This window comes from Sturnira hondurensis, unplaced genomic scaffold (genome assembly GCF_014824575.4).
Source record: "Sturnira hondurensis isolate 20B ecotype Veracruz unplaced genomic scaffold, ASM1482457v3 Scaffold0003693, whole genome shotgun sequence".
Classification (NCBI taxonomy): Eukaryota; Metazoa; Chordata; class Mammalia; order Chiroptera; family Phyllostomidae; genus Sturnira; species Sturnira hondurensis.
The window spans coordinates 9015099-9039298 of NW_028076324.1; the positions used below are offsets into that span (position 1 = coordinate 9015099).

At 50.5% G+C, this 24200-nt stretch overlaps 2 protein-coding genes and 1 long non-coding RNA gene across 8 annotated transcripts in view; 2 read left to right on the top strand and 1 right to left on the bottom strand.

The window, feature by feature from the left end:
* DOHH (deoxyhypusine hydroxylase) overlaps positions 1 to 24200 on the bottom strand; it is a 26502-nt gene continuing 2302 nt past the window's right edge. The window contains exons 1-5 of one of the 4 annotated variants that reach the window (XM_037042514.1): positions 5488 to 5729; positions 2604 to 2922; positions 2025 to 2101; positions 1186 to 1426; positions 1 to 788 (exon numbers count right to left, since the gene is read on the bottom strand). In XM_037042514.1, coding sequence (XP_036898409.1) covers positions 469 to 788; positions 1186 to 1426; positions 2025 to 2101; positions 2604 to 2877 — 912 coding nt within the window. In that variant the 5' untranslated portion in view covers positions 2878 to 2922; positions 5488 to 5729 and the 3' untranslated portion in view covers positions 1 to 468. Of the gene's footprint in view, positions 789 to 1185; positions 1427 to 2024; positions 2102 to 2603; positions 2923 to 3252; positions 3373 to 5395; positions 5730 to 24200 lie in introns of those variants that run through there. The other 3 variants (XM_037042512.1, XM_037042511.1, XM_037042515.1) reach the window with 3 other exon arrangements.
* On the top strand, positions 6047 to 7927 carry LOC118984485 (uncharacterized). The gene is made up of 2 exons (XR_005065934.1): positions 6047 to 6169; positions 7612 to 7927. It is a non-coding gene; the product is annotated as an uncharacterized LOC118984485 (long non-coding RNA).
* The window catches only part of FZR1 (fizzy and cell division cycle 20 related 1), a 24517-nt gene continuing 14433 nt past the window's right edge, over positions 14117 to 24200 (top strand). Inside the window, exon 1 of one of the 3 annotated variants that reach the window (XM_037042507.1) lies at positions 14117 to 14331. The gene's annotated coding sequence lies outside the window, so the exon portion shown is untranslated. Of the gene's footprint in view, positions 14332 to 15101; positions 15125 to 24200 lie in introns of those variants that run through there. The other 2 variants (XM_037042509.1, XM_037042508.1) reach the window with 2 other exon arrangements.

A 24200-nucleotide genomic window follows, 5' to 3' on the forward strand; every position in this document is an offset into this window, starting at 1 on the left:
GACAAGACAAAAAAAATAATTTAATATTCCACTTGAGCAGTGACCTAGGGCCTGTTTGTCCCAGTCCCCAGCCTAGCCCACCCAGGGCCAGGGTGGGGAGTTAGAGACCCAGACCCTGCCCAGGCTCCCTGGGCACAGGTTTCCCCACAGTGCCTTTCCCTGCACCCCCACCCCACTCCTGAAGAAGCTGGGCCACCCAACCTCCCCAGAACACAGCCCCACCCCTGCCCCGCCCCCAGGTCCACCCTCCCACACTGACATCCTGCAGGGCACACCGAAGCCCTGAGCTAGGCCCCGAGATTGGAGGCAGCCTAGCTGGCAGGGGTGGTTACTCAAGATTCGAAAGTGGCTGGGATCTAGCCAAGCAAACAGGCTGAGGGAGCCAAGGAAGCAAGATCCAATTTGTACAAATTCAGTTTATATGCCGGGTCCTGCAGGGAAGAGACCCCAGCCAGTCCGGCAGTAGATCTAGGAGGCGTGGGGGCGCAGCTGCTCCAGCCCATCAGCATACTGGAAGGCCGGCCCCATCTCGTACTCATACATGTCCAGGGCCACCTCACAGCTCTCCCGCACCACACGCTCAGGGTCGGCCATGTGGGCCCGAAGGGCATCCAGGCAGGTGGGCCGGGCAATGGCTCCCAAGGCTTCAGCACACTCATGTCGCACCATGGGGCTCTCAGTCCGCTGAGCCAGGGCTGCCGCCAGCTGGGGCACAGCCGCCTCATGCTGCAGCTGGCCCAGAACATAGCCGATCTCGTGGCGAAAGAGGGCACTGCCACAGCTCAGGCCTGTGGGAGGGAGCAGGGGGGACAGAGGAATCACTGGCTGGGCGGTGCCATTGAGGCACATGAGGGCATGCAGGGACACCGGGCTGGGCACCCAAGGAACAGAGATGAGTAATAACAGGAAAAGGTTAAGGATGCTGGAGCCAGGCTGCTGAGGGTCAAATCCCAACTGTGTTACTGGCTGTGTGACCTCACCCAAGTCTCCTTGCCTCTCTGGGCCTGAGTAAACTCCGTGGATAATGGGGGTAATGAGAGTGCTCACCACCTCTGAGTATGAGTTAATTTGTGTAAAACCCACAGGGAAGTGCTGAGGGCCAGGCCCAAGATGCAGGTCCCCTCAGACAAGTTACTCCATGTCACAGATGAAGCCACTAGGCCTCACCCAGGTGCCCCTCCTTACCCTCGGCCAGTGCCAGGGCCGCCTCCTCGCCACCTGCATCTCGCAGGGCAAACATGGCTCGGTACCGGTCAAAGAGCGGCCGGGCCTCATCCAGCAGTGCTTCCCGTAGCCGACCCACATCATGTTCCTTGGCCGGCGGGGCGGGGTCCACCGAGAGGTAGGGCCCTGCTGCCACTGGCTCCCCGCTGTGCTGCTGCAGCCACTCCAGCCGACACACTGCCAGCTGGCACGTCTCGGCCACCTGAAGAGAAAGGGGTGACAGGCAACCACTGAGGACATGGTGGTGGGTTTGACGGGTCCCCTTCTCCATCCTCCGGGGGTAATTAGAAAGGGATAAAAGAGACAGAAGGCCAGGGAGCAGTTCAATGTGAAGGTGACATCAGAACCAAATGAGAGATGGAGTCAGGTGGAACCAGTCAAGGCAAAGGCCCCGAGACAGAGCCTGCTGGAGGGGGCAGGGCGGAGCTGAAGGGGAGCTGGCCACAGAGGGGACCTGACTACAGGTGGTCAGAACAGACTATTTAGGGCCTGTGGGTGCCAGTGAGGACTTGGGCTTTTATCCTAAAGGAGACGACAGGCCATGAGAGGGACAGATGCTGGAGGCACTGGAGAGGTGAAGACAGCTCCTCAGTGGCTCAGGGCCCAGGACAGGCTGGCTGAGCAGACTGGCTTTGATGGAAATGAAGCATTAAGTTTTGCCTGATTGGGCAGCAGCCCACACCCATCCTGACTGCTGCCTCTCTCCAGAATCCCTGGCCAAGTAGTCGCCATGGCAAAGAGACCCAGGGTTTAGGGTGGTCCAGGCAAAGGCAGGGAGGGGGAGGGCCAAGCCAAGTTACCTCGACAACCGGGTCGGTGGAGTACTGCTTCAGGATCTCCAGAACTTCTAGGTCACCAATGGCCCCCAAGGCCTCCCCTAAAAAGAACCAGACAGAGAGAGCTCAGTGCTGACTGGTGGAAAGGACCTGGGCACCCCAGGAGACACTCACAACAGGCACTCAAAAAAAGTTTACCCAGTGAATGAAATGAACAGGTGAAACAGGTGTTGGTAATATATAGCCCACTATTGTTTTCAAAATACGTGTGTGTGGGATAGTTTTTATAGTTAAAAACAAAACAAAACCTTTTTTAGTCAAAGGGATAATATTCCATGGCATGTGAAAATTATATGAAATCCAAATCTCAGCATTCACAAAGCTTTACCGGCATGTGGCTACACCCATGGCTGACTGGTTTATGGTGGCTTTTATGTTATGATGGCAGAGTTGCATTGTGGCAACAGCCTGGCTGGCCAGTGGGACTGAAAATACTACCCACCCCCTACAGAGAAGGTCTGCTGAGCCTGGGTTTGGACCATGCACGAGTGAGAGTGGACCCAAGTGGCAGAAGGGTGCCCATGCCCTCGCCTCGCCACTCACCTGCCTCGTGGCGCACCATGGGCTCCTGGCGGGTGTCACGCAGCACATCCACCAGCACAGGGACAGCCCTGCGGTCCTGCATCTGACCCAGGCAGTAGGCCAGCTCGTGCTTGAGCAGGGCGGAGTCATCGCTGAAGGCCCGGCTGATCCAGGCAATGGCACCCGGGCCACCGAGACCTCTAAGTGTGAAGAGCGCCCGGAAGCGGGCCTGCAGGGGCTGCTGAGGGTCTACCAGTGTCTGCCCAATGGCATCCACCTCCTGCTCTGTCACCATGGCACACGCCTTTTTCTTTCTGCGGCTCCTCTCAGGCACAAAAACCTTACCACAGAAAACCAAAAAGCCAGGTTAGAGGTGTCCTTCTGCTCACTGACTTATTTATTTAATTTAGAACCTGGTAAAGTGGTTTCCTACCCACTGTCCAGCCTGGGTATTCAGGGTGAAAGTCTGGCTCTGGCCCCATCCACTTACTGTGCGGACCTCCCTAAGACAGACTCCCTCTCTGGGCCTTTGGCCTATATATCACCAACAACCTCCGCTGGTCTGCTATCCACACAGTAGCCAGAGGGACTGGTCCCCAAGATAGCCTTCAATGACCCCCACCTCTTGGTATCTGTGCCCTGTGTGGCCCTTGACACAAGGAGGACTCACCTGTGTAAACAATATGAAGAAATGACAGTGTGACTTCTGAGGATAGGTCCTAAGAATCACTATACCGTATTTTTTCAGACCATAGATGCACATAGGTTTTAGAGGGGGAAATTTTGAAGCAAAAAATGTGGTAAAATACTTAATAACATAAAAAACATAATATTTCACAAATGTAAACAGAACTCAACAGCAGCATTAACAACCATTATTCCCCCCAAATGTGGGAGGGGGGTTGTCTTATAGTCCGAAAAATACAGCGATTTGTTGCACAGCACAGGTAACTGATACAGGAATTCTCTCAGCATAGAAACCTGCCATGTGGCTCCCTTGCAAAATCTACCTATGGTGTCTCATTACTCCGAACTCCTTGAGAGTCCCAAAGGCCCCGTGTGGCCTGCCCCTTCCCCTCCCCACCCTCACTTCCTCCCTCTCCCGTACTCATTCCATTCCACCAAACAGGCCCACCCCCTCACTGTCCCCAACACCAGGCACAGTCCTCGCCATCAGGAACACTCTCCCCAAAATGCCCCCATGCTCACTCTTTCACTTCCCTAAGTCTCAGATGTCACCTCCTCAGGGAAGCCTTCCCTGATCACAATCTTCAGTGTTACTCCTCCATCTCTTTTCCCTTGTTCTCCTTTATCTTTCTTTGAAGCGCTTACTACTACTAGATACCATATTGTATATATATATTGGTTTAGCTGATTCTGATCCCTCACCAGAAAAGGAGATCTCTGAAAGCAGGGATCGAGTTTCTTAGTCACTGCTGTGTGTATCCCTGGCACACAGGAGGTCCTCAATAAGAACAGTAACCCTAACAGGAACAGCAGCCGACATTTAGGGCATGTGCTGTGTGCCAAGCTCACTCAGTCACCACTCATTTAACTTTCACCATAACCAGGTGAGACAGCCACTAGGACTGTTACCATTTTATAGGAGAGGAAACCGAAGTGCAGAGAGATTAATGACTTGCTTAGAAATAACGTGAAGTTATAAATCCGGGGGACTGGTTTAGGGCACCAAGCTCTAAATCAAAGCTGTGTTGAACACGTGAAATAAGATGAAACGACAAAAAACCTGGTGGCCACGTCAGAAACATGACAAGCAGGCTGCAACATGCCAGTGGCCCTCTGGTTCCCAGCAGCATCAGCAGGGCCCACCCGGGGTTTAATGAGGGAGGCACACCTGCTTGGGCACAGGTGTCCATCAAAGGAAGTGACTCCTGAATCATCAGAATCCACAGAAGCCAGTAGTGAGCCACGGCGAGTCAAGGGCAGACAAGATCCAGGACTCCTGGGGCACTGGCACTTCATAAATATTTGTAGGATGAACTGAACATCTACTACCTGCCAGGCACGCTACTAAAACTTTACACACAGTAGAAGCCCTGTACAGTGCCAGGTACAAGCGCTGACACCCAGCACGAGGACAGCGAACCTAAGCTGGTATTAAGTATTTCAGCAGGAAGCAGCAGCGACCCCACGCCCGCCTCCGTACTCAGGAGATCGAAGGAGGGTCCACTAACACCTGGAAGCCCGCAGCGCACACCTGAGGCCCTTGTTTTGGTGGGAAAGGGGCCCCGGGTGTGGGCGTGGGCCTGAGGGGATCAGCCCCCAACGAAGGCGGAATGTGGAGATGCGCGCATCCCTGTGACGGTCTCTGAGACACAAGATGAATTAGTAAGGGATGGAAAGGAGAACCTGTATCCCTGAAATCCCTTCCCCTCCTGGAGACCTCTCTCATACCAAGAATTCTCAACAAAAAGATTTCCAGGACCTAGACTGTCCCCTCCCCCGAGGGATCGCCCCACACGGAATCCCTCACGGCTGCTCGCTGGATCCCTTTTCTTGGAAGAGACTCCTAGGAACCAGACGACTCAAGATCCGGCTACCCGGGTTCCTGACAAGTTCTCCACGGCCCCGAAGGAGTCGTCTCACATGGGACACCCCCAATACGCGCTGAGTTCCCAACAAAGGGCTCCCTGGACCCACAGGGTCCCCAGAACCCGAGGGCAGGAGCTCGCCGGGACTCGAGACCCCTCTGGAGAAGGGACCGCAAACCACCGGCCAATGGATCCCAGGGCCAGGAACCCCTCCAACGGGGCGTCCTCCCCGTGCCCGCCCGCCAGGTCCGGACCCCGTACCGTGCTCCCCGGCGCCGAACGACCCAGCGAGCTCCACGAACGTGGAACCCGCACAGCTGACCCGCTTCCGCAGCCGCGACCGCCTCACACACCGTGACGCTTGCAGTGTGCTCTAGGGGCCACCATCTTGGCGCCCACGTGACCTGAACGGACAGCACCAATGCAGCGCTGGGGGAGAGACTCAGTTAAACGCTCCGCGGCAGAAAGCGGCCCGGAAGCGCGCGTGGGCACCACTGCCAAAGGTCCCACTCCCACACCAGTCGGCCTTTAAAAAGCAGTCATCAGGAGTGGGGAGTGCAACGCCCATCATTTCTCCGAAAGAGTCTTACGGTCTACCCACCCGGTACGATAAGTGGAAATGGCTTGTGCCAATTCAACCCGGGGCAGGGTCGGAGGAACAGGTGGTTAGCTACAGAGTTTGCGCAGCGTCTGGGAGGCGCGGTTAAAAGGCGTGGCCAAGGGTTCCTTGGAGATTGGGAGCGCAGGGGATTAAGAAATGGCACAATTCTTTTACCGAACGGGCGCTGAAAACTAGACGTCCTGCAGGCTCTACCCTTGGGAAGACACTGAAGTGTCACAATCTGAGAAACGACATGCCCTGGCTTACCTGGGGTAACCCTCTTAACCCCAGGTGTGAACAGGGTCATTCAACCTGGTGTGGGGGGGTGGGAAACGCAACAGGCTTCTTCTGGGTTAATTTTGAATGTGGAACAAACAGGATTTGCATATGGATTGGTTATGAAATTTGGGAGAAAGAGTCTTACCCTGTCGAGGGTAAGTACGAGGATGTTGACATAGTACACAGTCTGTTGACTCTACCTGTGAAATGGTCTGAATCTAGCCACTCCGCTCATTTTTTCTGCCCCCGTAACCATCCAAGCCACCATTGGCTGTCGCCAGGATGCTGCTGTCCACACAAGAAAAAGAGTTTTTAAGCGACTATGTCAAATAAGTATGGTGGTTCCTCAAAAAAGTTAACATAGAGCTACCATAGGTATACACCCAAAGGAAACGAAGGCAGACATTCTTAACAGTTGTACACCCGTGTTCACGGCAGCGTTATTCGCAGTGGTCTCAGGTCCTGCAAATCTCCATTATACATTTTCCCCATCTCTATGATTTTGACACCCTAGGGGCCTCATGAAGTGGAATCACACAATATTGTCCTTTTGTGTCTGGCTTATTTCATTAAGCATAATGTCCACAGGGTTCATCCACATTAGTCAAAATTTGTGAGAATTTCCTTCCTTTTCAAAGCTGAATAATATTCTATTGTACTGGATGGGTTACATTTTGTTTACCTATTCATAGATACAGGTCATTCCCACCTTTTGGCTATTATGAACCATGCATCAGTTAACGGGCATGCAAGTATCTATTTGATTTCCTGTTTTTCAGATCTTGGGGGTAGATAACTAGGAGTAGAATTATTGGATCATACGGAAACTCTATGTTTAACTTTTTGAGAAACCGCCAAATTTTTCCACAGTGGCTGCACCATTTAACATTCCCACCAACAGTGCACAAAGGTTCCAACTTGTCCACATTCTTCACCAAGCGTGTTATTTTCCAATTTTTGATAGCCATCCTAATAAATGTGGCTTATGTTGAAATTAGTAAAAAATTGATATAGATAGGTATAAATGGAGCAAGTATAGAAAATGGCAATTGGAGAAAGTAGACTGTGAACATATGACAGTTCACTGTAAAATTATTTCAACTCCTATACATTTGGAAATTTTCATAAGAAACTGTTAGAAAAACTGGTAGTAGGAAAGGAGGGCCACTTCTATTCTCAGTATTTGAACATTTCAAACTTAAACATTTGACCTGTGTTTTAACTTTTAAGTGTGAAACCTTTGAATCTGAAAATCCATTTTGATCAATTCATGGCAGCAGTGTTTTTTTAAAAAGTAAAAGTGGCTCTTTGCTTCTTGCCCCTTGCTGTGAGAGCCTCATGGGCAGTATGTGGGGAACTGTGGGGTAACCTGAGGTGCCAGCCGCACACTGTCCAATGTGCCTTGTGCTTCATGGCCATGCTTTGAAAAACCGAGGAGCTCTGGCTGGTGTGGCTCAGTGGGTAGGAGCATTGTCCCGTAACAGAGTTGTGTGTTCAGTTCCCCATCAGGGCATATACCCAGGCTGCAGCTTCGATCCCCATTATGGACATCTATGGAAGGCAACCAATCGATGTTCCTCTCTCTCTTTCTCCAAAGGCTAAATAAATAAAGGAAATCAAGGACTTCCTGCTCACAGTAGCCAGTAGTCCTTGGATGCCAAGGACAGGCAAGATAGTTAAAGGTAAGATGCCAAATCTGTCAAGATAAGAAAAAATAAGGATAATGTGAAGTTTAAAGTCCAGGGCAGCAGATAACTTTCTACCTTGGTCATCACAGATGAAAAGAAGGCTGAGAAACTGAAGCAGTCCTTGCCCCCAGGTTTGGCAGTGAAAGAACTGAGATGGGACAGATATGCTCATCTGAACTGTATTAAAATGTTAAAAATTCATAAAAATAAAAATGTGAAAATTAAGCACTTGTTGCAACATTATTTGAAATGGCAAAAAAAATTTTTTTAAAACACTAACGGCCCCACCTCTGCCTCCACCAGGGTCCAGCCCCCAGCATCATTTACTTGAACCAGGGCAAATCTTCCTGCACCCCTGATCCTCGGCTCCTACCCCTCTCCTCTGTCTGTATGCTCTGCAGCAACCATCAGAGGGCGCCTGTGAGCACCCAAGTCAGGTCCCTGCTCTTCGCTGCCCACAGCCCTCCTGGGCTCCCAACTCCTTTAGGGTAAAGGTCCAAGTCCTCCCCACATGACCTTTCCAGCCCCTACCCCCACCTGCTCCCTGCTCTCAACTTCCCCTCTCTCCCTCACTCCCTCTGCTCCAGCCACACGAGCCTCCTGCTGTTTCTCCTTTGCCCAGGCCGTTCACTCTACAGGAAACGTTTTTTTCCTCCAAATATCACTCCTTCACTGAATCTTTGCTCCCTTGCTCAAATGTTACCTCTTCATTGAAGCCTTCCCCGAGCACTTTAATTCAAATTATAACCCCACCCCCAACATTCCTGTATCCAGTTCCCTGCTTTATTTTCCACATAGTGTCTATATTTTCTGGTATGTCCTTCTAATTATTTTGGTTACTGTCTATCTTTCCCACTGAAGTACCACAAGAGCAAGGATTTTTGTCTGCTTTGTTCTCCATGATATGATACAGTCTGATTGGAAAATAAAAATTGGCCCTGATTGCCATTTCCGGTGGTGGAAATAGTCCTACCGTGGTCCACTCATGAAATTTCTGACAGTGATTCTTTTTTTTTTTTTAATTTACCTTTAGAGGGGAAGGAGGGAGGGAGAGAAACATCAATGTATGGTTGCCTTTTGTGCGCCCCCTGCTGGGAGTTGGCCTGCCGGGAACTGGCCTGCAACCCAGGCATGTGCCCTGACTGGGAATTGAACCGTGATCCTCTGGTTCACAGGCCTGTGTTCAATCCACTGAGCTACGCCAGCCAGGGCCTCTGACAGTGATTCTTGGAAGTCAATACACATGGGCTCCAGTACCTCATTAAGTGGACCACCAGCAATTATGGCACACCTGGCACATAGTAGGTGCTGAATAAATACTTGAGGAAGGCATAAATGGATCATCCATCAATAGGGGGACTGATTTAAAAAATAATGGATTCAATATGCCATGCATAGCAACAAACTCACTTTGATAGGCTACCTAGTGGTTTAACATGTTCAGTCATTCATGTAACAAATATTTACTGAACACTGAGTGTGTAGCAGGCACTGTCCCTGTGGAAGACAGAATGGATCATTGTCTCCAGCTTCATGAAGCTAACCTTCTGATTATTAGGATTATTTCATTGTCTTCCTATGTATTCTAAAGCTAACCCTGGATAAGTAACTGGCTTTGTGGCCCACCTCTGCTGGCTTGCAAGAACACAATCCAAATTACGTTTTGTGGCTCAGGCCAATGGTCATGCCTGTTTTGACTCTGGAAGGCTACAAGGCATCGGGCCAGGGGTGATCAGCCCCAAGGCTGCTCGGGGGGAAGGAGATAGGCCAAGGGGTGCAGGACACAGATATGGAAGCCACACCCAAAAGCAAGGTCTGTGTCTGTCAGGGAACTTGGAACCTTGGACCTGCAGACCTGTGAGAACCTGATAACAGGAGGGAAAACTGCACCTTCCTGCACCTTCTATTCTGGGCCTCCCCTTCGCGTGAGCAAGGTCATGGAGGCCAGGAACCCAAACCCAAGTTACTGGCAGGGCTGTGCGCCCTCAGAGGGCCTCAGAGGAGGGTCCTTCCTGCTTTTTCCAGCTTTGGGTGACGGCTGGCAGTCCTTGGCTCATAGATGTTGCACTCTAGTGTCTGCCTCACATTCCTGTGGTTGTCCCCTTGTGCTTGTGCCTAAATCTCCCTCTTCCTATAAGGACACAAGTAGCTGGGCTGGGGGCCCACCCTATTCCAGTGTGACCTCACCTTAACTTGATTCTGTCTGCAAAGATCCAGGTCCCACTTCCAAACAAGGTCCCACTTCCAGGTATCAGATGTCTGGATATGGACATGTCATTTTGGGGAACACAGTAGAATCCGTAGCAGTTCTATTACTCACCTCAGCTTGGGTCTCCAGCCTGGCCTTCTGCCCAAGCCCAGATGGAATGAGAGACTTCCTCTAGGCTCTGGTCACCTGTTCTCTTTCTGCACCCAGTGCAAAACCCAGGAACAATATATCGAATGTTTACTGGGCTCTGTCACCCCTCTGGACTTCTAGTTTGTCAAAATGTGAACCTCTGCTTAAAAGGGGCAAAATAAATAAGAATCAAATGATACTCTCCACAAGTGAGACCAGAGAGAGGACATAGTTTTTGGCAGTGTGGGTAGGGGATGAGCACAAAATTGAAAATTGCCTACAAAATTCAGTAAATGAGATCAATAACATTTTAATACAATTTTTAAATCTTTTAAAAATTGACATTTACATTGAGATCGTTGTAAATTTATTTGCAGTTGCAAGAACTAACATGGAGCCCTGACTGGTGTGGCTGAGTGGACTGAGCGCCGGCCTGCAAACCAAAAGGTCACTGGTTTGATTCCTAGTCAGGGCACTTGCTTGGGTTGCAGGCCAGGTCCCCAGTAGGGGGTAACAAGAGGCAACCACACATTGATGTTTCTCTCCCTCTCTTTCTCCCTCCCTTCCCCTATCTCTAAAAATAAACAAATAAAACCGTTAAAAAAAGAAGAAGAAGAAGAACCAACATGGAAAATGCAGTGTACCCTTCACCCAGTTTTCCCCAATGCTAACTGGCACAAAACACAGGCAAAACATTAGTAAATATCCTGGCCAAGATACTAACTTTGACACAACACACCAATCTTATTCAGATAACTCCAGTTTTCCTTATACTCATTGTATGTGTGTGTGCATTAAATTCTGTACAATGTTGTTACTGTGTAAGTTCCTGTGCCCACACCGCAGCGATGATATAAAAATAGTGGCAACACCACGAATGTGGCAAGCTGTAGAATGCCCCCCAAAGGATGTCCGTGCCTGCATCCCGAGAACCTGCAAAAATGTTATTTTACACAGTATAAAAGGGACTTTGCAGGTGGGATTGAGTCAAGGATGTTAAAATGGAGATGGGGTGATCCTGGATTACTCAGGGGACCGAGTGTCATCACAGGGTCCCCATAAGAGGGAGGCAGGAGGGTCAGAGTCGGAGATGGAAGAGGTTACGCTGCTGGCTGTGACGATGGAGGAAGAGGCCACAGGTCAGGGCTGCGGCGCCTCTAGGAGCTGGAAGAGGCTGGAAATGGTTCTCCTTGAAGCCTCCAGAAGGACCAGCCCTACCCACACCTGGGTTTAGCTTCATGGGTCCCTTGTCTGATTCCTGACTTCCAGAGGAGAGTAAATCTATGTCATTTGAAGCTAAGTTTATGGTTATTCGTTATAGTGGCAATCAGAAACCAATGCACAATATCTCCTGTGCTGTTCTTGTATAACACATCTGTCCCTCATCAATGCAGTATTTTCAATAATTCAAAATTCACGCAAAAACCCCATACTTTCAAATAAAGACAGGATCCACTTTGGCCTGTGCATAACTCAACCCAGCCCTGTCCAATTCTGTTTCTTTTAAGGATAGAACAACCAAGTCAGATGGCAGAGGTGAGATTCTAATTCAGATCAAATTCACTCACTTTCTTTTGCTCCCTGGGTGTGCATTAAGTTTTGTTTGAAATGAAATGAAGAAGTATTATGGATTGGACACTTTTTCATCACCATCAGAATTTTTTTTAAGGTGCAGTGCATCTAAATCATTTTGTTTAGTTCTACATGTCACGTTTTAGCTGTTGATCTGAATGTTGATAATTTTGGTTTGGGGTGAGGAGCAGTAAATATTAGACAAGTGTTTATCGAGTCTGGTACTGAGCCTGAGGAAAGAGATCAATCAGACTTAGACTGGAGGAGCGGGTAGTCAGCAGTTTCTTCATCTGACATGTATTGATCTCCTAGTCTGTGCATGGCACTGCCCTGGACCTTGTTTGTCCAACAGGATTTTCTATAACAGACACATTCTGTATCTGCACCATCCAATGTGGTAACTACTGGCCAGCTGTGTCTACAGAGCATTTGAAATGTGGCCACTACAGAATCGAATCTTTAACTTTTAAAATTGTAAGTACTTTAAATGGAAATGGAAAAATCTGACATTCAGTTCAGTTTTGGGAAACTCTTAAGCATTCTTGGAACACCTAGGGTCTGTGAATCTAGGTTTCCAGTATAAAATTTTATAAAGCATAAATAGAGATCAAGTATTTCCGGTGAAAATTAGCACCCAAATTGCAATAAGCTGTAAACATACAACACACATTGGATTTTAAGACCCCATAGGAGAAAAATCATTGGTAATTGTTGGTTTTGATTTCATGTTGACATATTGAGTTGATAAAGTATGTTATTAAAATTAATGATTCTGGTTTCTTCATACTTTTTAAATGTGGTTACTAGCAAATTTTAAATTATTTATGTGGCTCATGTTATGCTTCTATTGGATGGCATTTTTCTAAATCCTACAGTGGTTGTGGGGTTCCCTGAAATCAGATAAATGAGTATTTATGTTATGTAATTTCATACCAAATGAACAGAAGTTATTCACCGCGGTGCGCTCTCTCCTCTCCAATCTTTGCCCAGAGGTCATCATTGCGGTGAGACCTTCCCCAATCACCGTATTTGAGACTATAACCCTTTACTCTCCACTTTCCTGTTTTTGTTATTCTCCATAATTCAGGTCCAGCATACAGGATTTTTTTTTACAACAGCTTCACTGAGATCTAATTCACATACTGTAAAATCCACTAATTTAAAGTATATAATAGAGGTATAGTATACAATGAGGTATAGTATATTCAGAGTTGTGTGACCATCACCACACAATTTTAGAACATTTCATCACCCCAACAAGGAGGTCCCTAAAAGCCACTCCCCTCCCCATCCCACTCCCCCTGACAACCACAAAGCCACTTCCTATCCTAGAACAAGATTTGTCTGTTTTTGACATTTCATGTAAATGGAATCACATACTGTGTGGGCTTTTGTGTGTGGCTTCTTTCACTGAGCATCGTGTTTTCAGGCTCATTCACTTTGTAGCAAGTGTCAGTGCTTCACTCCTTTTTAGTGCCAAACAATTTGCCATGATATGGACATGATATATTCTGTTTATCCATAATTCGTTCACTTGTTGATGGGCTGTTTGCAGTTTTGGGCTATTATGTATAATGCTGCTATGAACATCCGTGTACAAATATTTCTGTGGACACGTCTTTAATTTTCTTTGTTATATGCCTAGAAATGAAATTGCTAGGTCATATGGTCAGTCTATGTTTACCTTTTTTGAGGAACCACACCAGGCTGTTTTCCACAGTGGCTGCAGCATTTTCCATCCCTACCAGCCATGTGTAAGGGTTCCCGTTGCTCCACATCTTGCCCGACACTTGTTAATGCTTGGTATATTCTGGGGTGGGGGAAGGTCCTTTTTTTTTTATCATTGTCACTCTAATATGCATGAATTGGTATCGCACTGTGGTTTTCATTCGCGTTTCCCTAATGACTAATGATGGTGAGCAAGGAGCTTTTCATGTGCTTGTGGGCTATTCATTTATTTTCTTTGGAGAATTTCCTGTTGGGATCCTTTACACATTTTTGGAGCAGAGATTTTTATCTGTACTGGTTCCTGCTTGGCGGGACTGGCGGAGCACTCAGTAAGGAGCAATGTGTTTATTGAATGAAATATGAAACGTCCGTAGGCAGTAGGGTTTACTGTCCCGCGTATACACTTGTCATAGGGTCGCATTCCTGGTGTGACTGCTTCATCGCCGAGTAGGTTTAGTTTCCATCCACCCTATGGAGGGCCTGGCCTTGAGCGCCGCTTTCTGCGACCAACCCACTACTAAGAACCACGCCCTAAACTAAGCAGAGGCTTTTTTCTATATTCCAGGGAGCCAACTCCACCCCGCCCCAGGTCCTCTTCCGGCCGCGGTTGCCCTTGGCAACGCGTGGCCCCGCGCTTCCTGTATTGATTCGAATCGTCGGCTACGTCACGTCCTCCCGCGATGCCAATCGCACGCAGGCGCAGTCCTGTGAGGAGGGCGTGGCCCGAGCGCGCGGGGGCGTGGCGACGGCACGCAGCGCGCCGGCGCGGGGGCGTGGCCGGCCGCGGGAGCGCGCGCGGCTGTGGAGGGCGCGGGAGGCCGCGGAGCCGCGGTAGCCGCCATATTAAGGAGCGCGGAACCGGGGACCCCGTCAGTGGCGGCCGCAGCCGGACCCAGCGGGGCTGCGGACAGTGGAGGCGGCGTGGCGCGGTGCGGCACGGCGCCGGAAGAGGCGGGGCCGACGGAGCCAGCGGGTGACGGGAGCGAGCCAGGTGAGGTGGCCGGAATCTGGGGACCCGCCCCCACCCCCCAGGCCCGAGCCGCGTCCCCCGAGACGGGCAGACGGCGGCGCGGACCAACTCAGAGCCCCCTGGAACCGAGCCGACGGGCCATGCTGCGACCCCCCAACCTAGGGCCGTCCAGGAGGCGGCAGGACCCCCGAACGTCACCCCCTAAGCTAACCTAGGCCAAGGGTGATCTCAGCATCCTACTACCGTCTTGACTCCCAAATCCTAGCCTCACCCCCAAAAACCCGTCCCTGAATGACCTCCCCAACTCAGGCCATCTGCAGCTCTCTACTCCACAACCCTTTTATAAACATGGGACCGAGTCCTGCCCCCCAAAGCCAAAAATGAGGGAAAGCCTCCCATCCCACGCCTAGAACGAACAGTGGGATCTTGCCCTGATCTGTACTATTCATCTCTGGCTTGTCAAACCAGGGTCTTCCAAGTTCCCACCATCCCAGCCCAAATTTAAACAGTCTCCCATAGCTTTTGCGACTCATTCAGGTTCAAATCAGCCCTCGCCCCACTAAAATTCAATCTGAGTTTTGTGGACCCTGAGTTAAGCAGGCTGAGGTCTGGAGACCCTGTCTGTATGGGCGCCCGTTGTATTCACCGCACCGTCTCCGCTCCTGACACACACAAGCACTTGGGCAATGCGGTTTGAATGCATAAGTGCTCCTCGCACTCCCAGCTCCTCTGTTTTCTAATCCTCTACACTTCCAACTTGACCCATTGCAGCCACCCAGAATCAAGCTCTCCCATTTTGGCTCTGAAATCTAAGGTAACCTATCTGGGCCCAACTGCTCTGAGATCCAGACAGATCTGTCTCTTCCTGCAAGCACAAGTCAGCCACCCCAGGCCCCCCACAACCCCCAATCCTGCCCCAAGGGTGAACTGCTCTTCCCTGCTAGAGCTGTTTTCTCCTATTAAAAACTGTACCCCGCCTGACCCCTGCATTGGTCTTGCACCTTCTAGACCGGCCCCCAACCCAAAGCTTGAGATCACCACTGCAGATGTCCAGCCTAAGCCTGTTTTTCCCTGTTTTCCCTCCAAATCATCCTTTTGTTTGGGTACTTGGCAGGCTGGGAACTAGATCCCCTTATCCCAGTCCACCAAGAGATGTCCTCATGCCTCTTGCTGATGAGGCTGTATCTACCATTTACCACCCCCCCCCAATTTTAATATAGGGTTTTTTAAATAGTTGGCATACAGTATCATTACTAGTTTCAGATATACAACATAGTGATTAGACATTTAAATACCTTGTGATCTTCCCATATCTGAACCTCCTTCCCAAACCTGGCCCTGCATGATCTCCCTGACCTGAGCCACCTACAACTCATGACTTCCCCCCTCCTTCCCCTACTCACCCTCCACAAATGTTTAGCAAATACTGGGTTGGCCAAAAAATCTGTTATGTTTTTTTCCATATGATGAGCCTAAGGGAGTGCTTAGTTTTACTTCATTTGAAACTATTCTGTTAGATTGTATTGTGACAGCTGTCATATCATGTGCATTAAAAAAACAGCAAAATTGGTGAATTTTTGTGCAGCCATTTTAATATTGAATATGGAAGAAAATATGCAACATTTTCAGTGTATTATGCTTTATTGTTTCAAGAAAGGCAAAAATGCAACTGAAACACATAAAAAGATTTGTACAGTGTGTGGAGAAGGTGCTATGACTGATAGAACATGTCAGAAGTGGTTTGTGAAGTTTCTTAGTACCATTGACAACATTTTGGCTGGATAATTTTTTGCTGTGGGGCTATCTTATGCATTAAAAGATGTTTAGCAGCATCCCTGGTCTCTAACCACTAGAAGCCAATAGTGGAAGATAGCCAACATACTCAAATATCCAAATCAATAAAGTTATTGGTAAAAATGAAAAATGTGTTTTATTTTGAAGAAAAAACATAACAGACTTTTTGGCCCACCCAATAGCAGGTCTGGCTTTGCTTGCCAAAACCAGGCCCCACCCCATACCCTAACCTGTGATTTTTAGGAACTAGCCAAATCTAGTACCCATATGGCACCACCCATAGTTATTACAGTATTATTGACTATATTCCTTGTACTGTATGTTACACTCTGTTAGTATTTTTATAACTGCCAATTTGTGGTTCTTAATCTCTACCATTTTTTACCACACTTTAAATGAGGACTGTTCACCTAAAGAAAAACCATCCACCCATGGCATACCTAGCCCAGCCTCCCTGGAGTGGAGACAGGTGTGAGGAACTTTGAAAAGAAGGTGGTTGGGTGGTGTCCCCTGGAGGTGGGAGCAGGATTTGGATGGTGTAAGCTGATGAGATCCTGTGGGGACAGTCGCTAGAGTGGTACATTGTCCCCTAGAACACCTCCTAGACTGCTCATTGGACAGAATTTCTCCCGGACTGTTGGGGCCTTTGGTGTCGAGGGTCCCTTCTGTGTTGGCCCTAGTGTGCTGGTGTTTCCTTTTGAACGAAGAGTGAGCACGGGTATGCCGGCCACTGCCTTCTTTGTGTAACATGTGAAGCTGGATTGCCCCAGTAGGGTTTTGTTAAGGAGTCTGGCCCTTCCCCTCCAAAAACTAGGGCTCCAGGCTTTGGACAGCTTTTGGGTCAAAAGGACAGTCTGTGGTGGGGGCAGTGTTTCAGGTGTCTGTACTGGCCAGTTCCCCGCCCTGCCCTGCCTAAAACTCAGAGCCCATGGGCTGGCTGGTGGTGGTGGTGGTTTGGGGCTGGGGGAGGAGTACTTGGAAGTAAACAGGAAAACCTAATGAGTCTTCAGAAGTGGGTCTGCATTGATTTCACACCATCTCCTCTGTCTCAGCAGAACTCACCCACCAGTGCTAATTATTGGGATCTCTGTCAAGCAGGTTTTGTATACTTGGGACTACTGAGTTTGGGGAGATCCAAAGTGGGTTTAGTTGTGGGGACCTTTTGCTCAGTGTTATTGAGAAGAATGAAGATCCAAAGTCACTCTGTCTAGAGGGTCCACTTGGGGATTTCTGGTTGATATTGAGATCAAGGGACTTGGTTTTTTAGGAACCAGCCAAATTGCAGGTCCCCTGCAGTTTTTCTTGAGAGCAAAGGTTCTCAACTGGGAACATCTGTCATGCAGAGGGTGTTCCTCACAGTGAATGACCTGGCCTCAGTGTCAGCAGTGCTGAGCAGGGAGACCCTGGACTAGAATCCAGACTGTGAGTCCTGGGAAGGCAGAGACTTCGTCTCCAGAGCCTGCACAGTACCCCCTCGAGGCTGGAGCTGGAGCCGGAGCCCATGGCTTGAGCGGGTGCTGAGGGCCAGACCCATTCTGGGGTTAGTACAGGCAGCCTGCGGAGCTGGGAAAGGACTGTTTGGTGGCCGCTCTTCTGCCCTGAGAGCTCCTTGGGGTCTGGTTTCTGTCCAGTCACCAGCCCCAGTGGCCCCCTGCTCATCAGCTCCACTGGTAATGGTCCTGTCCACCCGTCACTCGATCTCTGAGGGTCTGGCCACTTCAGGGCTTGCCCATGCATGCAGACAGGAGCTGGGCAAGTCCCACAGTTCCTCATCCAGTGCAGACCTCTCTCGAGCACTGGGACTGAGCACATGGCCAAAGTTCCCCCTTATGTGGCACTCTCGCCAGAATGCTTGTGCCCTTGACTGACTTGGGCGAATGACCACTTTCTCCTGTCCCAGTTTCCTCACATGTGACTGGAATGACAGAACACAACTGTGCATTGCATCATTTAAGCATTACATATATATGGTAAGTGGTGCCCCTGCCCAGATAAAGTAGAGTGTGGAATCCACTCTCCTGGCTCTCTGTACGTTCTCTCTGCCCTCCTATCTCCTTCACCAGCCGTTTTTTATTGTGTTTTTAATTTTTGTTAGCAACAGCTTTATTCAGATATAATTCTCATGCCATACAACCCACTCACTTAAAGTGTACAATTCATGGTTTTCAGTATGTTCACAAAATTGTGTACTCATCACCACTATCTAGTCCCAGAAAATTTTATTATCCCAAAAAGAAACTCCTTCCCCACCAGCAGTCACTCCCCATCCCTTTCCCCCTGCCTCTGACAACCACAAACCCACTTTCTGTCTGTCGATTTGCCTATTCTAGATATATCACATAAATGGAATCACACGTGTCTGGCTCCTCTTACTGAACATCGTGTTTTCAGGGTTGTAATGAGTCAGCTCTTGGTCCCTTTTCATAGCTGAGTAATATTCCAGTGTGTGGCTGTGGTGTGTTTTGTTTAATACTTGAGCTTCTTCCACCTTTTGCCTGTTGTTCCTACAAACAGTCAGGAACGGGTTCTTGTGTGGTGGCTCTGACTGATCTGGACTCAGACACCTCTTTGCTCCTGGGCATGTGCTCATCAGTGGCCTGCCCCTCACCCTCAGCTTTCTGTCCGTGTTTGCTGCTAGTGCCCAAAGCTGACTCCTAAACTCTAGGTCCATGTAGACAGTGACCAGTTATCATCTCCTGAAGGTCCATCTCTCCTCTGCACCTCAGGTTGAGTGTGTCTGGAAGAGATCACTCTCTCTTCAAACCTGTCCAACCCCTCCTCCCTTACAATCCTAGCCTTACAAGACGCCCTTTCTCTCCATACCCTCCATCTTCTCAGGGCTACCTCCTTTTTCATGTGGACAGGCAGACTTCGGCTCCCTGGTCTTCACACTACACCACTCTCCCTGACCTCTACACTGCACCACAGCCAGCCTGTAAACCCGTATCTGATCGTGGCCGACCCCTGGTCCCTTTCCCACCTCCAGCCCCCAGCCCCAGGAGACTGCCCTTGTGGCCTTTCAACTTGTCCCTCTTCCAGCCCTGCATGCTCTGTGCACCCAGCCTCCCCAAACTGCTGCTACAGGGTTCTGTAAAGCTGCAGGCCACTCCTTCTGGACCCTTGTGCCTTTTTGTGCATGCTCTTCTCAGATTGGATTGGGGAACCTGCTTTGTGACTCGCAGGGAGGTCTTTTCCCTACAGGGCCTGTCAGCTGCTGCAGAAAGGACCAGGGTGCATTTGTGCTGTCTCTCCCAATAAGGAGAGGCCAGCTGGGTGGAGGAGAGAAGAATGGGGAGTGTAGGGGGGAGGGGTAGATGGCTGGATAGAGGGTATTTGTCTGTCCGCACTTTGGAAGGGCTGAACAACTGAGAGAGGTTAGCACTCATCTGTGGAGCCTGCTGGTGTGTGGAAGCAACTGTTTTTCCAAGGATTTCCCCTAAAGCGAGGGGTCTCCACCCGGGACCACATCTGGAGACTTTTGTGGTTATTACAATAGAGGGTGCTTCTAGCATTGAGTGGGGGCATTGAGTGAGGATTGAGTGAGGATACTACTCAACTCCCCACAGTGCCCAGGATGGCTCCACAGAGAATGACCCATCCCCGATGACAGCAGTGCTTGGCGGAGGAGAGTGGGGGAGATAACCCTGCCCTAAACATAGTAGGTTTTTTCTGCCACCCTCACCTTGGACTCATAGATGAGAATAGCAGTGAGACAGACTGAGGAAGGGCTTTCTGACATTCAGGCTGCTTGTTATGGGGTGAGCTCCCTGTCTGTGCAGGTGTACAAGCAGATGCAGAGTTGTGAGAGGGTTCCAGGAACCTGATGGGGCTTAGTTTGATCCCCTCTAAGGCCCCATCCAGCCTTGGGAGTCAGTCCTCTGACATCAATCACAGGATCACGTAAATGATCATAAATTAACAGGGTGTCATGTCCAAGTTGACATTCTTCCTTTATGTATTCTTCCTTATGTTTGCATCCTTGGGGCTATAGCAGACCCAAACAGCCTTTGGGTCTGAACATTTCACCAGACTAGACATGGGAGTGGGTGCCCTGCGGAGCGAGAGGTGGGAGACAGAAAGGTAAGGGCTTACTTTCAGGCATTGTTCCCAGGGCTTAGAACAGCAGTTTTCACCTGGGGTGGGTGCGGCCCCTCCGCCAGCAGTGTTACCGTGGGTCCAGAGAAGAGATGTCGATGGCATTCTCAGTCTCTGGCCTGTGGGCCCTGGGGGGTCAGCGACTGCAGGTCTCTACTTTCCAGCTCCGTGGTCAGCTCCTAGGACCACCTGCACATGAACACGTGCATGCTGGAATGTGCTCCTCAGGGGCCCCCACCACAGCATCCCAGAGTATCTGCCTTGTGGATTACATCAGCCACCCAGGGAAGGTGTGCCAGCTCCGCTCTGTGGGCTTTTTGCTTTTGTTAGAGGTAAGGGGCCTCTAGCTTGTGTTCTCTCAGGGTGGGGCCACTCCCCTCAGAAGTCTCAGTTTGTGCCTCATCTGTTGTGGGGCCAGGTACACTGGGTGCCGGTCCAGAGTCCACATCTATAAGGCCACAGATCAGGCAGCCCATTTCCTCCCATGTTCTTTATTTATTTTTTAAGATTTTATTTATTCATTTTTAGAGGCAGGGAAGGTAGGGAGAAAGAAAGGGAGACAAACATCGATGTGCAAGAGAAACGTCTATTGGTTGCCTCACACACACGCCCCAACTAGACAGGCTGGCAACCTAGGCATGTGCCCTACACCGAGAATCAAACCACCAACCCTTTGGTTCTCAGGCTGGCGCTGATTCCACTGAACCTCACCAGCCAGGGCTGAGGGCAGACTCCTAAGAGCAGTTGTCCTTTCCACCTTTGTCAACAGCATGGAAGGAGATAGGGCCCCGTTTGGCCACCTGGCCTGCAGCTGTGGCCAAGAAGTCATTGGGGCAGCAGCATCTGTGGCCACCAGGGCACCTCCCATGTCACACAGCCCAGGTGCACTGTGATGGAGGAGCAGGAAGCAGGCATGTCTGGGACCTACAGTGCACCTTTCACTGGGCCCATGGGAACTGTTCCCACTTCTAGCATCTCCTTTGAGCCAGGTACATGCTTCACAGAAGTTGCGCCTGGTTTCATAGCAACATAAGCAGTTTATCTCCTTATCCCCACTTTCTAGATGAAGAGGCAGGTTCAGAGAAGAGAACTTGCTTATCCAAAACTATGCAGCCAGTAAGGCGTAGAGCCAGGACTTACAGCCAGGTCTGTCTCTGCAAATCCTCCCCTTTCTCTGCTACACACTGTGTAACTGACTGACTGACTGGCTGTACAGTATTTTGGTTTGCTGTAGTGGAAATGAGGGGATCCTCAAGGGCTGCACACAGGCTTGCCTGAGCCAAGGCAAAAGAACAAGGCCAGAGACTCGTTTCCCAGCCTCCCAGATCCAAGGTGAGCAGAAAATTGGATAGCTTCCCTGTTTCTAATTGGGTTTTTATCATATGGGACTTCACCAGCCTCTTAGACAATGGCTGGGAATAAAACGATAGCTCCTGGGCTCCTGGCATGACCCCCCCCCCACTGCCACCTATCCCAAGAGGAAGGGCCTCATTCAAGGGCTATGGGTGGCCTGGGGGTGCCTAGAGCCACCTCCTGGCCTCCCAGTTCCTCCACCTGTGTGCCTGTCAGATGGGAACACTTCTCTGGAGGTTTCAGGGCTCTGAAAGCCTGCCCCTAGATGACAGACCCACAGGGAGCCCCTAGTCATTTGTCACAGTGACCTCCAGTTGGATGACTCCTGCAGGAAATGCCTGGTAGAGATTCACACGTGGTGTGGCGAGTCATCCAGGGCAGTCCTTTGAGCTTTAGGCTACTGGCATGTTCCCTGCCGAGCCTAGAGACCCCCAGCGGGGGGAGCACTGACCTGAGCAGTCACGTCAGGTGGGTCTCCAACCCCAGCTGCACCTGCTGCCGGCACCCCGAGTTCCTCAGTATGAGAAATGGAGAAGGTCACAGCTGGGGACAAAATTAAGTAAAGCCTGTTGAGTGCTTTGAGCTGTGCTGGTTCATGGAGGGGTACAGGTGGGGTTTGCCACTGTCATTGTCATTTGTGTTCTGGTGGTCTCCCTGTGTGGCCAGGACCAGTGTCCCATTCACCTGGGGCCCTCATGCCTGCAAAGGACGTGGCCAGGTGAGTTATCACAGGCTCCTGTTGGCAGGCTTTCCTCCCTCACCTTCTCTATATCCCTTGTGGATAGCAGGTGCCACCTGGCCACTCTCATTGTTGGCTGGTGTGTCTTCCTCCCCAGAGGGACAGTTATCCCACTTCCACCTGGGACAGTTCTGCCCCCAGGGGACAGTGGTGACGTGTGGGGCATTTGTGGCTGTCATGGGTGCTTCAGGTGTTAAGGGTAGGGCCAGGGATGCTATTCAACCCCCAATAGTGCCCCAGGTGACCCCCACAGAGAATGACTAGACCCCAGGGTCTGCGCTGCTGGATGGTAGACCATGGTATAACCCGTTTTGTAGTAGCACATCCGGACCACAGTCAGCCTGAAAATACCTGAGTCATGGAAGATGTGTCACGGGAATGTCTCATTTCCTTTGGCTCCTTTAAGAGCCTTACAAGCCCTGGCTGGTGTAGCTCAGTGGATTGAGCACGGGCCTGCGAACCAGACTATCGAGGTTCAATTCCCAGTCAGGGCACATTCCTGGGTTGCAGGCCAGTTCCCGGCAGGGGCCAGCTCCCAGTAGGGGATGCACGAGAAGCAACCATACATTGATGTTTCTATTCCTCTCTCCTTCCCTTCCCCTCTAAAGATAAATAAATAAAATAAAATAAAAAGAGCCTTACAAACTACGAAAACAGTGGGGACCAGTTTTTCAAGATAAGCGGCACCTCGAAGGCCTTGAAATCTGGCTTCAGGAAGTAAGAATGCTCTGACCCCAGGGGCCTCGGGCCTGCTGCAAGCTCACAGGGTGTGTGCTTGTGCCGTGCCTAGCCAGACTGGAGGCCCTGTGCTCCTGCTGTGCTGCCCTCCATGGCCAAGTCCAGCTTGAGGAAGCCTCAAAGACAGTTTGTGTCACACTGCGTGCTTTGTCATCAGTTGTGCCTAAACAGGCCCATCCATCTTTTCTCATCTGTAAAGGGGGGGGGTGGGGTAGTGGGTAACTTGGTGGCATTAAAGCTTGCTTGTCCTACTCTTCCTTACATGGGACCCAGCCCACCACTGGCTTCAGCTGGAACAGAGACGCACAGGTGTTGGCATAGGATTGCCATCAGGCCCCTGCCTGGGCTGACTCCAGGGTCAGCCCACATGTGTGCAGTTGTCTCAGCCAGCAAGTAGCCTCTGGGGCCTGGCTCTTGACAGGTGACACTGGGGCTGGGTCATCCTCTGTGAGGGCCATCGTGGGCACTGTGAGAGGCTTGAGCAGCACCCCTGTCCTCTACCTACTCCGTGCCAGGAGTATTACCCACCCTGAGACTGCAGATGTTCCCAGGCATTGTGCAGTGTCCTTTGAGGGCACAGTCACTCCATTGAGAACTGTTGATGTTATACTCAGAGCTATCTGTCTTCATTAAATATCTAGTGAGTGAGAACCACATCAGCCCTGCAGGACCTGTAAGGTCAGGGTGGCCAGGAGCAGCAGGGGCAGCCCCCTCAGGAGATCTCAGTGGGCCAGTGGGCAGCTGGGTTGAAAGCAAGACCCCTGCTCCATTGCCGCTTGAGTTGGCCCGGCCAGGGCGCACATGTGGTCTCGCAGGAGGGCAGCCCACAGGCTGTCGGGCAATCCCTGACATGTCGCCTTAGCCACATGGGGACCTCATTGCAACCTGTTCAGGTGAGAAAGATTGCGCCCCTTTTCCAGAGGAACAGATTGAGGCTTGTCTGAAGCAGTGGCAGAAGGCAGGCCTCCGTGCCCTTCATTCTAGGGTACCCAAGGGACAGAGGGGCTGTCCTCTTTAAGTCTGGCTCCGTGGGTGAATGATGCCCATTGACAGTATCCCGCAGAGGGGACAGTGGCAGTGGGAAACGGGGCAGCCAGGGCTTTGGACACTTCACCCAGCGAGGGTCACCAGTCTGCACTTGGCACCCTTTAGGGCACAGCCTCCCAGGTCA